General features: G+C 39.3%; 1 protein-coding gene and 1 non-coding gene across 3 annotated transcripts in view; both read left to right on the top strand.

Moving 5' to 3' along the window:
* Positions 1–12,965, top strand: part of SGK1 (serum/glucocorticoid regulated kinase 1) — a 150,916-nt gene that overhangs the window by 112,130 nt on the left and 25,821 nt on the right. For both annotated transcript variants that reach the window (XM_025384147.1, XM_025384146.1), the window contains one exon: positions 235–310. In XM_025384147.1, the coding sequence (XP_025239932.1) occupies positions 235–310 (76 nt within the window). The remainder of the gene's footprint in view (positions 1–234; positions 311–12,965) is intronic.
* LOC112624009 lies at positions 840–943 on the top strand. Its single transcript, XR_003119339.1, has one exon. It is a non-coding gene; the product is annotated as a small nucleolar RNA U13 (small nucleolar RNA).

Genomic DNA, 12,965 nt, shown 5'->3' with positions numbered 1-12,965 from the left:
CATGTGTAAAGGTACCAACTGTCCCAGTTTGCCCAGGACTAAAAGGCTTCCCAGGATTTGGGACTTTCAGTGCCATACCCAGCACGGTCCTGGGAAAACCACCCTAATTAGAGCACAGACATGCCATATGTACTAGCTTCAGCCTTGGAATCCTTTCTCTAGAACTATAAGCCTAAAATAGCTGAAATGATGAAGCCATTTTTATATCACTTCTTTTCTCTTTATGTTTTAAAGGTGAGAGAACCATGTAATCATGCCAACATCCTGACCAAGCCCGATCCAAGAACCTTCTGGACTAATGATGATTCAGGTACTATTGGAAAAATACAATCTGTTTCCTGTTATGTACAGGATGCATTCTGTAGTAAAGCTCTAACAAAGGCAAGGTTTGGGGGAAAATTTTGTTTGTTTGTTTATTCTTACCTAACCCAACACTCAAATACACTTTGTAATTAATTAATTTTTTTTTTTTTTTTTTTTTTTTTTGGAGACAGAGTCTTACTCTGTCACCCAGGCTAGAGTGCATTGGTGCGATCTCAGCTCACTGCAACCACCACCTCCAGGGTTCAAGTGATTCTCCTGTTTCAGCCTCCCAAGTAGCTGGGAATACAGGCTTGAGCCACCATGCCTGGATAATTTTTGTATTTTTAATGGAGACAGGATTTCACCATATTAGCCAGGCTGGTCTCGAACTCCTGACCTCAGACAATCCGCTGGGCTTGACCTCCCAAAGTGCTGGGAATACAGGTGTGAGCCACCACGCCCGGCCTTGCAATCAATTTTATCCTAAAAGTCCTTTCGTTATATCTTCTTTTCAGTATCTAAAACATATATACTAGATCCCTTTGTCATTTATAAGTATGATGATTGGGTTTTCATGTCCCTGTGTGAAATATGTCTCCTTCAAGCCTTGTTATGATGTCTGCACATTACCTGCCTGTCATTAAAAAAAAAAAAAAGTACATATATATATATATAAAATCAGGTACAGCTTTGTGGATTGTGAAGCATATTTAAGTATTGGGAGGAATAATGAAGGAATGAGTCTATTTGCTGAAATGGAAGACGGAGGAGTCAAATAAAGTGGGCAAATACATGGGTCCAAGTTTGTCTTCTAGGGCAAGGAAGAGATTTGAAAACCTAGGGTGAATCATACTTCAGAATACTTATGGGAGGGCATGTATGACTTGCACTATGATATTAGGGCTATACATCTAATCAGAATCAGAGGAATGCCACTTTATGAGATCGGAGAATATGCTTCAGATTATATGATAAGAAATTATGTTTAGACAAAGAGTAGGGTATGTTCTCATAGCAAATAGATGACATTTAAAAATTCTTTATCACAAACACACATGAGCCATGAGGCCTAATTGCACAAAGCAAACACTAGAAATAAAAGGTTAGGTGAAGCAAAAAGGAGCTAAAACAATTAAGAGAGTGATAATAGAGCTTTCACCTTTTCTAGTGAAATAGGTCTAATGAAATAGAAAACTCATGCTGATATCTGATATTTGTATTATGCCTCATGCTTTTACAAGGGGTATTCACAGAAATCTAATGTAGTGTTTGCCGCAATCCCTTGAAATAGGAGGGACAGCCCTTTCTTGTTACGCCTCTATTAGAAATGAAATAATAAGCTGAATAGGTTAGCTGACATATTCAAAGCTCGCAGCCAGAAAACACCAAAACTGGGAGAATGGAAAGTGGACTGCCCAGTTCTATAGCACGCTTCCTAGAAACAGCTCTCCTGGCAGAAACAGCTTGGGCTAAATCTGTGCTATAATCTGTTCTTCATAAAAGGGAGTCAGAGACTGTGCCTAACAGGAGGACTTGAGAAGGAAAGTGAGAAACTCTCTGATGGTTTTTCTTTTTTTTCCCCAAAGACCAGACTTATGGTCTAAACATTATCAATTTCATCTGTCAAAAAATTTTTTCTGTCTTGTTTTATTATGTCTTTTGAAGAAAGAAGAAAAAACATAAAAGTGAATTAGCCTATTTATTCCATCATTTCAGCCCATTAGCAGTATACCACCACAATAAACAAGCCATCTGCTGGCTAATACTGCTATTAAGACCTACAGCACATGTGTTATGAAGAAGCAATGTAGAATGAAGCATTACCAAAGAAACATAAATGATTCTTGATGTTATGTAAAGAAAATGGAAAGGGAAGAAAATCTGTACAGGACAGGTCTAGAAAATGGTGCTTGACCAGCAGTCCTCGGGACTGCTCTATCTATGAAGTAGCCATTCTTTATCCCTTTACTTTCTTAATAAACTTGCTTTCACTCAAAAAAAAAAAAAAAAAAGAAAGAAAAGAAAAGAAAGAAAAAAAAAAGAAAAAGAAAATGTTGGTTGGACACTTTTAGAAGCCTAAAGAAATTATGTTACAGGCTGGGCGTGGTGGCTCATGCCTGTAATCCCAGCACTTTGGGGGGCCAAGGTGGTTGGATCACCTGAGGTCAGGAGTTCAAGACCAGCCTGGCCAACATGGTGAAACCCCATCTCTACTAAAAATACAAAATTGGCTGGGTATGGTGGCAGGCACCTGTAATCTCAGCTACTTGGGAGACTGAGGTGGGATAATCACTTGAATCCAGGAGGCAGAGGTTGTAGTGAGCCAAGATTGTGCCATTGCATTCCAGCCTGGGCAAAAAGAGTGAAATTCCGTCTTAAAAAAAAAAAAAAAAAAAAAAAGTTACAAGAAAAACTAATGCAGAACACATAGAGAAATAGGAATAGAAATATTTCTGACCTATTCTTTTTATTTATTTATTTATTTATTTTCTGAAACGGAGTCTTGCTCTGTCACCCAGGTTGGAGTGCAGTGGTACAATAGACTTACTCATTTTTAAAACGTTTTTATTACTTTTCCTTCATCAGTAGGGTTACAAAGAATGGCGTGTCCCTCCTACAAGAGCTCAACTCATGAAAATCCTTCCCAGCCACCCACTTAACCAACTCACAAAGCAGGATCTATGTCTAGAGTAATTTTTTTCTTTTCTTTTTTTTTTCTACCTAGTTGGTTAGTCCATTACTAAGAGCTTTTTAAAATCTCCACCTCTAGTGGTAGAATTGTCTTTTGGTTCTTTTAATTCAGTCAATTTTTGCTTTATATATTTTGAACCTCTGTTATTAGGCATGTACACCTTTATTTTTATTTTTTTTATTTTTCATTTTTTTCTGATGCAGAGTTTTGCAGTTTTGTTTTTGTTTTTTTTTTTTTTTTTTTTTGAGACGGAGTCTCGCTCTGTCCCCCAGGCTGGAGTGCAGTGGCGCAATCTCGGCTCACTACAAGCTCCGCCTCCCAGGTTCATGCCATTCTCCTGCCTCAGCCTCCTGAGTAGCTGGGACTACAGGTGCCGGCCACCACGCCTGGCTAATTTTTTGTATTTTTTAGTAGAGACGGGGTGGGGTTTCACCGTGTTTGTGTTAGCCAAGATGGTCTCGATCTCCTGACCTTGTGATCTGCCCACCTTCGGCCTCCCAAAGTGCTGGGATTACAGGCATGAGCCACTGTGCCCTGCCGAGTTTTGCACTTGTTGCCCAGGCTGGAGTGCAATGGCATGATCTCGGCTTGGCTCACTGCAACCTCTGCTTCCCGGGTTCAAGCACGGGTTCAAGCAATTCTCCTTTCTCAGCTTCCTGAGTAGCTGGGATTACAGGCATGTGCCACCACAGCCAGCTAAGTTTTGTATTTTTAGTAGAGAAGAGGTTTCGCCATGTTGGTCAGGCTGGGCTCCAACTCCTGACCTCAGGTGATCCATCCGCCTCAGCCTCCCAAAGTGCTGGGATTACAGGCGTGAGCCACTGTGCCCAACCACACATACATCTTTATGATTATTATTATTTCCTAATGAATTGATCATTTTATCTTTAGGAAATGTCCTTGTTTATCTCTGATAAAAGTCTTTGTTTGAAGTCTATTTCTTCTGATAGATATAGCCAGTCCAATCTTTAAAAGCCTACTTTTCACATGGCATATATTTATTTTCCATTTTCTTTCAACCTGTGTCTTATAGTTAAGGTGCTTATCTTATAGATGTCATGTGGTTAGATTTTTCTTTTAAAATCCTGTCTAACAATCTGTTTTTTACTTGGGATGTTTAGACCATTTACACTTAATGTAATGACACAGATTTAATTTTACTGTTTTGCTATTTGTTTTCTATATGTCTCTTCTCTTCTTTATTTGCTTGTTCTTCCTTTTCTGACTTCTCTAGAATTATTTGAATAGGTTTTATAATTTAATATTAATCTACCCGTTGACTTTCTACTTATCCTCTTTGCATCATATTTTCAGTGGTGCTCTGAAGATTACAATAAATGACTTCATTTTTATTTTTATTTTTTTGAGACAGAGTCTCACTCTGTTGCCCAGGCTGGAGTGCAGTGGCACAATCTTGGTTCACTGTGACCTCCACCTTCTGGGTTCAAGTAATTATCCTGTCTCAGCCTCTCAGGTAGTGGGATTATAGGCATGTGCCACCACGCCTGGCTAATTTTTGTAGTTTTAGTAGAGACGGGGTTTCAGTATGCTGGCCAGGTTGATCTCGATCTCCTGACCTCAAGTGATCTGCCTCCCTTGGCCTCCCAAAGTGCTGGGATTCCAGGCATGAGCCACTGTACCCGGCCTACAATAATTGACTTCAAATTTTCATAGACCACTGTCAAAATTTTCAAACAATGTAGGTGCATCTACCCTACTCTACCCTCATCTTTTATATTATAGCTGTCATATATATTATCTATATGTGTACTAAACCCTACAGTACAGTGCATTTTTTAAAAAATAAGAGGAAAATTATCTTTTGTATTTATCCAGATATTTACCATTTCTGATGTTCTTCATTTCTTCCTGAAAATCTGTTTCTCTCTGGTGTCATTTCCCTTTAGCCTGGAAATTTTCCTTTAGGATTTCTTTTTTTTCAATGTTTTTATTATTTTTTGAGATAGAATCTCACTCTGCCGCCCAGGCTGGAGTGCAGTGGCGAGACCTCAGCTCACTGCAACCTCCACCTCCTGGGTATAAGCAATTCTCCTGTCTCCTGTCTCAGCCCCTGAGTAGCTGGGATTACAGGTGCATGCCACCATGCCTGGCTAATTTTTGTATTTTTAATAGAGACAGCGTTTCACCATGTTGGCCAGGCTGGTCTTGAACTCCTGACCTCAAGTGATCCACCCTCCTAAGCCTCCCAAAGTGCTGGGATTATAGGAGTGAGCCAACGCGCCTGGCCAGGATTTCTTATAAGTCTTCTGGCAGCGAAATATCTTAGCTTTCTTTTGTCTACATGTTGTGTCTTTGTAAATGGAAATACCTTTATTTCATTCATGAAGGATGTTTTTGTTAGATATGGAATTCTGGGTGGCTACTTTATTTTTCTTTCTTTCATCACTTTAAAGATGTTGGTTCTTGTCTTCTGGTCTGTAGAGTTTCTGATGGGAAGTCAACAATGTTTACATTATTGCTATGATGAATGTAATGTGTATTCTTTTACTGGCTGCTCTAATTTTATTTTTATTTTTATTTTTTATCAGTTTGACTATGATGTGCCTAGAGTAGAATCTGCGTTCTTTGAGATATAAATCTCTCAGATTTAGGAAGTTAAATATTCTTCTAGTTCGCTAGTAGTTTTCTCACAGTTTGAATCTAGGTGACTTAATTGTTTCTCCTGTGGTTTCTACACTGCAGCACACCCTTTCTTCTCTAGCACATCAGCACTCGGAAACTCTTCCTAACTGCCTTGAATTCTGATAAGTGCAAACACAAGCTTGAGCAGCTCCACAGCCATCCATCTATAACACCAAATCTTATGAGCCTGTAAATGGATTCTTTACAAAGGCCATGTTCTAGTCATTGTTGCAGTATGAGTTTTATTATTGTAACTTTTACAAATTCCTGAAATGATTTTAGTAATACAGGAAATAATAGGTCCGGTGTGGTGGCCACACTTATAATCCCAGCACTTTGGGAAGCCGAGGCAGGTGGATCACCTGAGATCAGGAGTTCAAGGCCAGCTTGGCCAACATGGTGAAACCCCGTCACTACTAAAAATACAAAAATTAGCTAGGCCTGGTGGTGTGTGCCTGTCATCCCAGCTACTCAGGAGGCTGAGGCAGGAGAATTGCTTGAACCCGGGAAGCAGAGGTTGCAATAAGCCGAGACTAGGCCACCCGGGAAGCAGAGGTCGCAATAAGCCGAGACTGGGCCACTGCACTCCAGCCTGAGGAACACAGCAAGAGTCTGTCTCCAAAAAAGAAAAAGAAATAATACAAAAAATGACAATGTTTTTGTCATTTTTTATGGAAAATATATTCCAGTGAATGGAGTATTTTCATTCAAAATCAGTCATCATCAGAGAGTAATTTATTTAATGTAGTGTATAGTCTGTTTTTTGTTTTGTTTTTGTTTTTGTTTTTGGGACGAGGTCTCACTCTGTCACCCAGGCTGGAGTGCAGTGGCATGATCTCAGCTCACTGTAGCCTCAGCCTACTGGGCTCAAGCGATCTTCCTGCCTCAGCCCCACAAGCAGCTGGAACTCTAAGCACATGCCACCACACCCGGCTAATTTCTTGTATTCTTGTAGAGACGGGGTTTCTCCATGTTGCCCAGGCTGGTCTTGAACTCCTGAGCCCAAGTGATCCACCTGCCTTGGCCTCCCAAAGTGTTTGGATTACAGGTGTGAGCCAGCATCTGGCCTGATACACAGTTTAAATAGAGTTAAATATTAGGGGTAGTTAGTCCACATTGCTTGATAGAGATAGAAGTTAAATAAAAACATGAATTTGTGAAGAATTAAGGAATTACTCAAGGTAGTTTCATTACGTGAAATCTGGTAGAATTGCCTAGATTTTTACATTCACTGTCTTTGTGACTAGCGTTTTGACAGGACACTGCCTTTTGACAGGACTAGCGTGCTCAGTTGCTATGTGTAGATAAATATTGGTATACAATTGGAAAAGCAAAAGTCATTTTTTAGGTCTTTCTTTTTTACGATTATAACATAAAAGCGGCATATGCTCATCATAGGGAACAAAATGAAAAATAGAGAAAGGAAGAAAATTGATCACCTGTCATCTTACTGCTCACACTTTTGTTCACTGGGCTTAGAATTTCTCATGCATTCCCAGCATTTGTTCAGACAGTAAGCAAACAGGCTGCACAAGTTTAGTTTATTTCCTGTTATCTTTGTTTTTAGGCTTTGAAACCTGAGTTGTTTGTTTTTGTACACCTTTATTTTTCAATCGCTGGTCCTGCAGTGGCCTGTAATTTCCTCTTGAATGAGAATTTCAAGGTAGAATGAATTTCTTCATACTTTCAAAATGTGTGTTTTCCCCCCTACTATTATCGGCAACACAGATAATGTTCTTTGCTTAGAGAAAACCAGATAATGAAGTGGTTAAACAACAAGATTGACTTGCAAGGCCATTATTTTAGCTAGACACTGGTTTTGCCAGGTAAGAAACATAACTCTTTGATGTTCCCCTGGGCTATTGCTTGATGTCCCTTTTTAACAAGACAAGTCTACCACTGGGTTTCTTTAAATGTCTAGATTTCTTTCAAGCAAAAATTAAAGAGCAAGAATCATTACTGTATAAATTTTTCCCACAGGAGGAAATTGAATTTTTCTTTTTAATTCCAGAATTATGCATTGTTCATATATATGTATTTTACATTTATTTTTCTTTCTTTTTTTAACTTTTGTTTTGGGTTTGGGGGTACATGTGGAGGTTTGTACATAAGTAAACTCTCTTTTTTTTTTTTTTTGAAAGAGAGTCTTGCTCTGTCGCCCAGTCTGGAGTGCAGCGATGCAATCTTGGCTCACTGCAACCTCTGTCTTTCAGGTTCAAGCCATTTTTCTGCCTCATTCTCCTGAGTAGCTGGGATTACAGGCACCCACCACCAGGCCTGGCTAATTTTTGTATTTTTAGTAGAGATCGGGTTTCACCATGTTGACCAGACTGGTCTAGAACTCCTGAGCTCAAGCGATCTGCCTGCCTCGGCCTCCCAAAGTGCTGAGATTACAGGCGTGAGCCAGCGTGCCGGGCCAGCATAGGTAAGCTCTTGTCACATGGGTTTGTTGTGCAGATTGTTTCATCACCCAGGTATTAAGTCCATTACCCAATAGTTATCTTTTCTGCTCCTCTTCATCCTCCCATCCTCTAACATCAAGTGAACCTTAGTGTCTGTTGTTTCCGTTTTTGTGTTTCTAAGTTCTCATTATTTAGCTCCTATATGTTTTCTAATAGTTCATCACATTAAAAAAATCAGCTCAAGTTGGGCGTGGTGGCTTGCACGTATGGTCCCAGCTACTAAGGAAGATGAGGCAGAAGGATGGCTCGAGCCCAACCCAAGAATTGGAGGCTGCAGTGAGCCGTGGTCATGCCATTACACTCCAGCCTGGATGACAGAGCGATACCCCAGCTTAAAAATAAGTAAATACAAGAATAAATAAATAAATAAAAATTAGCTCAAATTTCTGGGGAAATTTCTTAGGAATCGCTACTGGTAGCTCATGCCTATAATTCCAGCTACTCAGGAGGCTGAGGCAGGAGGACCACTTGAGGCCAGGAGTAAGACCCTGTTTTCGAGAAAAAATAAGAAAAAATACAAAAAGAGAAAAAGAAGAAAAAAAATCACTATAAAGTAGTATATCCATATTTACTCCAGAGCAGTAATAGTTTATGTACCAAATGTAGAAATAAAATGATTCATAATTTGAAAACATATGGACTACAGAAATATTTTAGTATTTCAGGGAATATATAAAATGATATCACTGGATTAATATAAGCAGAGGAAGGACTCCACTACATGAATTTTTTAAAGTAAAGAAAACAATTTCTAGATTTTTTTTCTCTTGAAAACACTCATATTTATAGCTAGAAAACAGTTGCTTGTCAGCCGAAGTATGGCATTATCTAACAAAAGAGAAAACTATGATAAAAGGTAAACATCATCTGCTTACACAAGAATTTTCCATCTGATACATGTTGGCCAGTATATTCGTGGTAGACTTTGCCTCCTGATATTACAGATAAATTATCTAGTAAAAATCTGTGGACACGTGAAAATCCTGTAAGTTGACTAACTTGTTTACTCAGGTCATAACTACAAAGTGGTAGCTATCTCAGTAATAAAATCATCTTACACACAGTGAAGAGTTTACTCAGGTCATAACTACAAAGCGGTAGCTATCTCAGTAATAAAATCATCTTACATACAGTGAAGAATTCCAAAGTCTCATAGTGTCATCAGTGGGAGCAGAGATGAAGCTAGGATTTGAAAAGAACAAGGCCACAGTCATAACAACTTAAATTATCCTTTGGCCTACATCTTGTATACCCTCCACCTCATTAAACAAAAATTCTGTGCAAAGATTGGCTTCCCTAGAGGCCACTTATATTCCTTGTGGATGTTCACCCATAAAGTTGGTCCTCTTGTTAACTGACATTTGGACTAGTTTTGCTATTTTATTTTATTTTATTTTATTTTATTTTATATTTTTTATTTTATTTTATTTTATTTTATTTTTTGAGATGGAGTCTTGCTTTGTCACCCAGGCAGTGGCTCTCAGTAGTGCGATCTCAGCTCACTGCAACCTCCGCCTCCCAGATTCAAGCAATTCTCCTGCCTCTGCCTCCCAAGTAGCTGGTATTACAGGCACCCGCCACCATGCCTGGCTAATTTTTGTATTTTTAGTAGAGATGAAGTTTCACCATGTTGGCCAGGCTGGTCTTGAACTCCTGACCTCAAGTGATCCACCCGCCTCAGCCTCCCAAAGTGCTGGGATTACAGGTGTGAGTCACCGCGCCCAGCCTATTTTTGCTTTTTGTGTCGAAGCTTGATAAATAATGACCTCAACATAACAATAGCTACTTGACCTATTAACTGAACTAGAGACGGCTGGTCATAACATTTCATGCCATCAAATGAAGGGCCCCCTTAAGAGAAGAAAATAAAAACATAACACCTTTGGGTAGAGAGAAATGAGGAAAAAAATGTACAGACAAGTAGTACCACATCTCAACTTACAGTCTCCAACTCGCTAGCTATGTTCCACTACTCCCCCAAAATAATTTCCTGTACGTTCAGAGTTTTTGTTGTTGGTGGTGGTCATGGTGGTTTTTTGAGACAGGGTCTCATTTTGTTACCCAGGCTGGAGTGCAGTGGTGCGATCACGGCTTACTATAGCCTTGACCTCCCAGGTTCAAGCGATCCTCTTATCTCAGTCCCCAGGTAGCTGGTACTACAGGTGTGAACCATCACGCCCAGCTAATTTTTTTGTATTTTGTAGAGACGGGGTTTTGCCATGTTGTCCAGGCTGGGACCAAACTCCTGAGCTCAAGCGATCTGCCCACCTCAGCCTCCCAAAGTGCTGGGATTACAGGCATGAGTCACTGCACCCAGCCTTATACATTCAGTTTTTAACAGACTTCCTTGTCCATGGTATATGCACAATCAAATGTGTTGAAAAAATGAATACAATTAACACTGCCCAAAATTAAGGTAGATAGAGATTCATTCTGAAAGTCTTTTTGAGGACTTAATCCATCAGAAAGAGACCCACTCACTCTGTCACTCATATGTGGTTTTTGGCATCTCCTACTTCAACTGGAACTTTTAAAAATCAATTTCTCTATCTTAGAACAGGTAACCACAATCATTCTCAGCTTCCTGAACCACATCTTTTTTAGTCAACTGACCTCACATCAGAGTTGGCCAGCAGGCCATGCACAGAGCAGCAGGGAACTGTGGTAGTGTACAATCTGTTGTGGTTGTGTCGTGAATTCTTGAGCCAGGCCTTCTGAGTTTGCCGCAGATTTCAATGCTTACTTTCTGTGTGACTTTGGGCAAATTATTATTATTTTATTTTTTTAGGGTAAGTTATTATTTTTTCTTTGTTTTCTTTGTTTGAGACAGAATCTCATTCTGTTGCCCAGGCTGGACTTGGACTCTTGGGCTCAAGTGATCCTCACGGCCAGGCATGGTGGCTCATCCCAGCACTTTGGGAGGCCAAGGCAGGTAGCTCACTTGAGCTCAGGAGTTCAAGACCAGCCTGGATAACATAGTGAAAACCCATCTCATTTTAAAATTTAAAAAAAAAAAAAAAGTGATCCTCCTGCCTCACCCTCCAGAGTAGCTGGGATTACAGTCACACGCCTGGCTGGGCAAATTATTTAACCCTCTGTCCTTTCATTTCTTTCACATGAAAAAATGAAATAGTAATAATAGATTATAGAATTTTGTGAGGTTTTAAAAAAGAATGCAGTAAAGGTATTTATAACTGTGTTAACATATAATTAGTGGTCAATTTATGTTAGCTCTTTTTACTTGGAGAAAGAATTATGTCATTTACATGGGATTACATTTATCTAGCATTACACTTCATGGGATTTACTAACTATGGTTTGAAAGAAGAATATATTTTATTTGATCATTACTGTTACTATTTTTTACATTACTGGACCTCAAACTTGCTTTTTTCTGCTGAACCATGAAGCTTATAATTTGCTGTATGCCATTATCTGGGGCCCCAGACACAAAACTGATAAGCTTCCTGGAAATAGACATATGGCTAGACTTAAAATCCTCAAATTGGAGAGAACCTTAGTTGCCTAGTCATTTAGATAAAATATTGCATTCTTAAGCTAAGATCCATAAAGCAAAAAGCACTTTGTTTTGCATGACTTAAACCATCTACAATGGTTTAGAGGGTTCCAAGTTCAAGGATGGGTTATTTATTCCAGTGAGTAGTGAAATGTTATTTCTAAACTCCTCTGTGTAAAGATACTTAGAGTCATGCTCATCTAGCATCTGAGTTATGTTTGGCAGTGAAAAGTTTGTCAGATCCTATCCTCACAACTGTCCTAGTGCCAAATGTGTGAATGTGTGACTATAGGCTCAGTTTAGCTCAACACAGAGAGGCCCCTCACTCTGCCTTGGATTATGTAAATGAAGGGTTTAGCTTTCTGAAGCTTTCCAATTGGAGCAAAATCTGTTTCTGCCTTTGTGGAACTTACAATTTTCTCTTTCTCTTTGTTCTGACCAAAATTGCTTGTTATTTCTGCTGTTTTACTAAAGGCTAAACTAACAGTGTTTCACAATAGCTCGTTTTTCTAATTCCCCAGGATTCTTTTAAAACTAGTTTCATGCAGTATTTTCATGTGCTCATTTAATCCTAATCATTTATTTTATGTCCAAGATCTTTCATTTCCAGAGTCCTAAAAGGCATTTTATTATAGCTAAAATGATACCAGGAAAATTTTCTCACTTAAAAAATACAAGGAAAATAGGTGAAATGCAATTTCATATTTTAATGAATCTGTTCTTACTATTTTAAATCAAACTAATATGGCAGCAGATCAAAAAAAAATCTAGTGGATTTTAACCGTAGCAAAAGTTAAAAATGTCCTAAATTTTATTAAGTTAGGCATGCTGAAATATTCAGCCTTTAATGGCTTTCTTTTTGCCCGAGAAGTTTATCTCATAATACATGATACATAATACTGTGAAAAGAAAAAGTTTTAGGCTGGGCGTGGTGGCTCACGCCTGTAATCCCATCACTTGGGGAGGCTGAGACGGGCGCATCACTTGAGGTCAGGAGTTCGAGACCAGCCTGGCCAACATGGTGAAACCTCGTCTCTACCAAAAAGTATAAAAATTAGCCAGGTATGGTGGTGTGCACCTGTGATCCCAGCTACTTGGGAGGCTGAGGCAGGAGAATTGCTTGAACCCAGGGGGTGGAGGTTGCAGTGAGCCGAGATCGTGCCACTACAGTCCAGCTTGGGTAACAGAGCAACACCCGTCTCAAAAAAAAAAAAGAAAAGAAAAACTTTTGACAAATTGAATTTAACAGCTTATTTGAACAAAGTATGATTCTCCAATCAAGCAGCCCTCAGAACCAAAGGAGGCTCACTGAGTTCCATTGGGCAAATAGGTGGGCAGGGAGCATTTT

The sequence above is a fragment of the Theropithecus gelada genome, chromosome 4 (genome assembly GCF_003255815.1).
Source record: "Theropithecus gelada isolate Dixy chromosome 4, Tgel_1.0, whole genome shotgun sequence".
In the NCBI taxonomy this organism is placed as follows: Eukaryota; Metazoa; Chordata; class Mammalia; order Primates; family Cercopithecidae; genus Theropithecus; species Theropithecus gelada.
The sequence above is the reverse complement of the archived record's forward strand: the minus strand, read 5'-3'. Positions and strand labels throughout refer to the sequence as shown.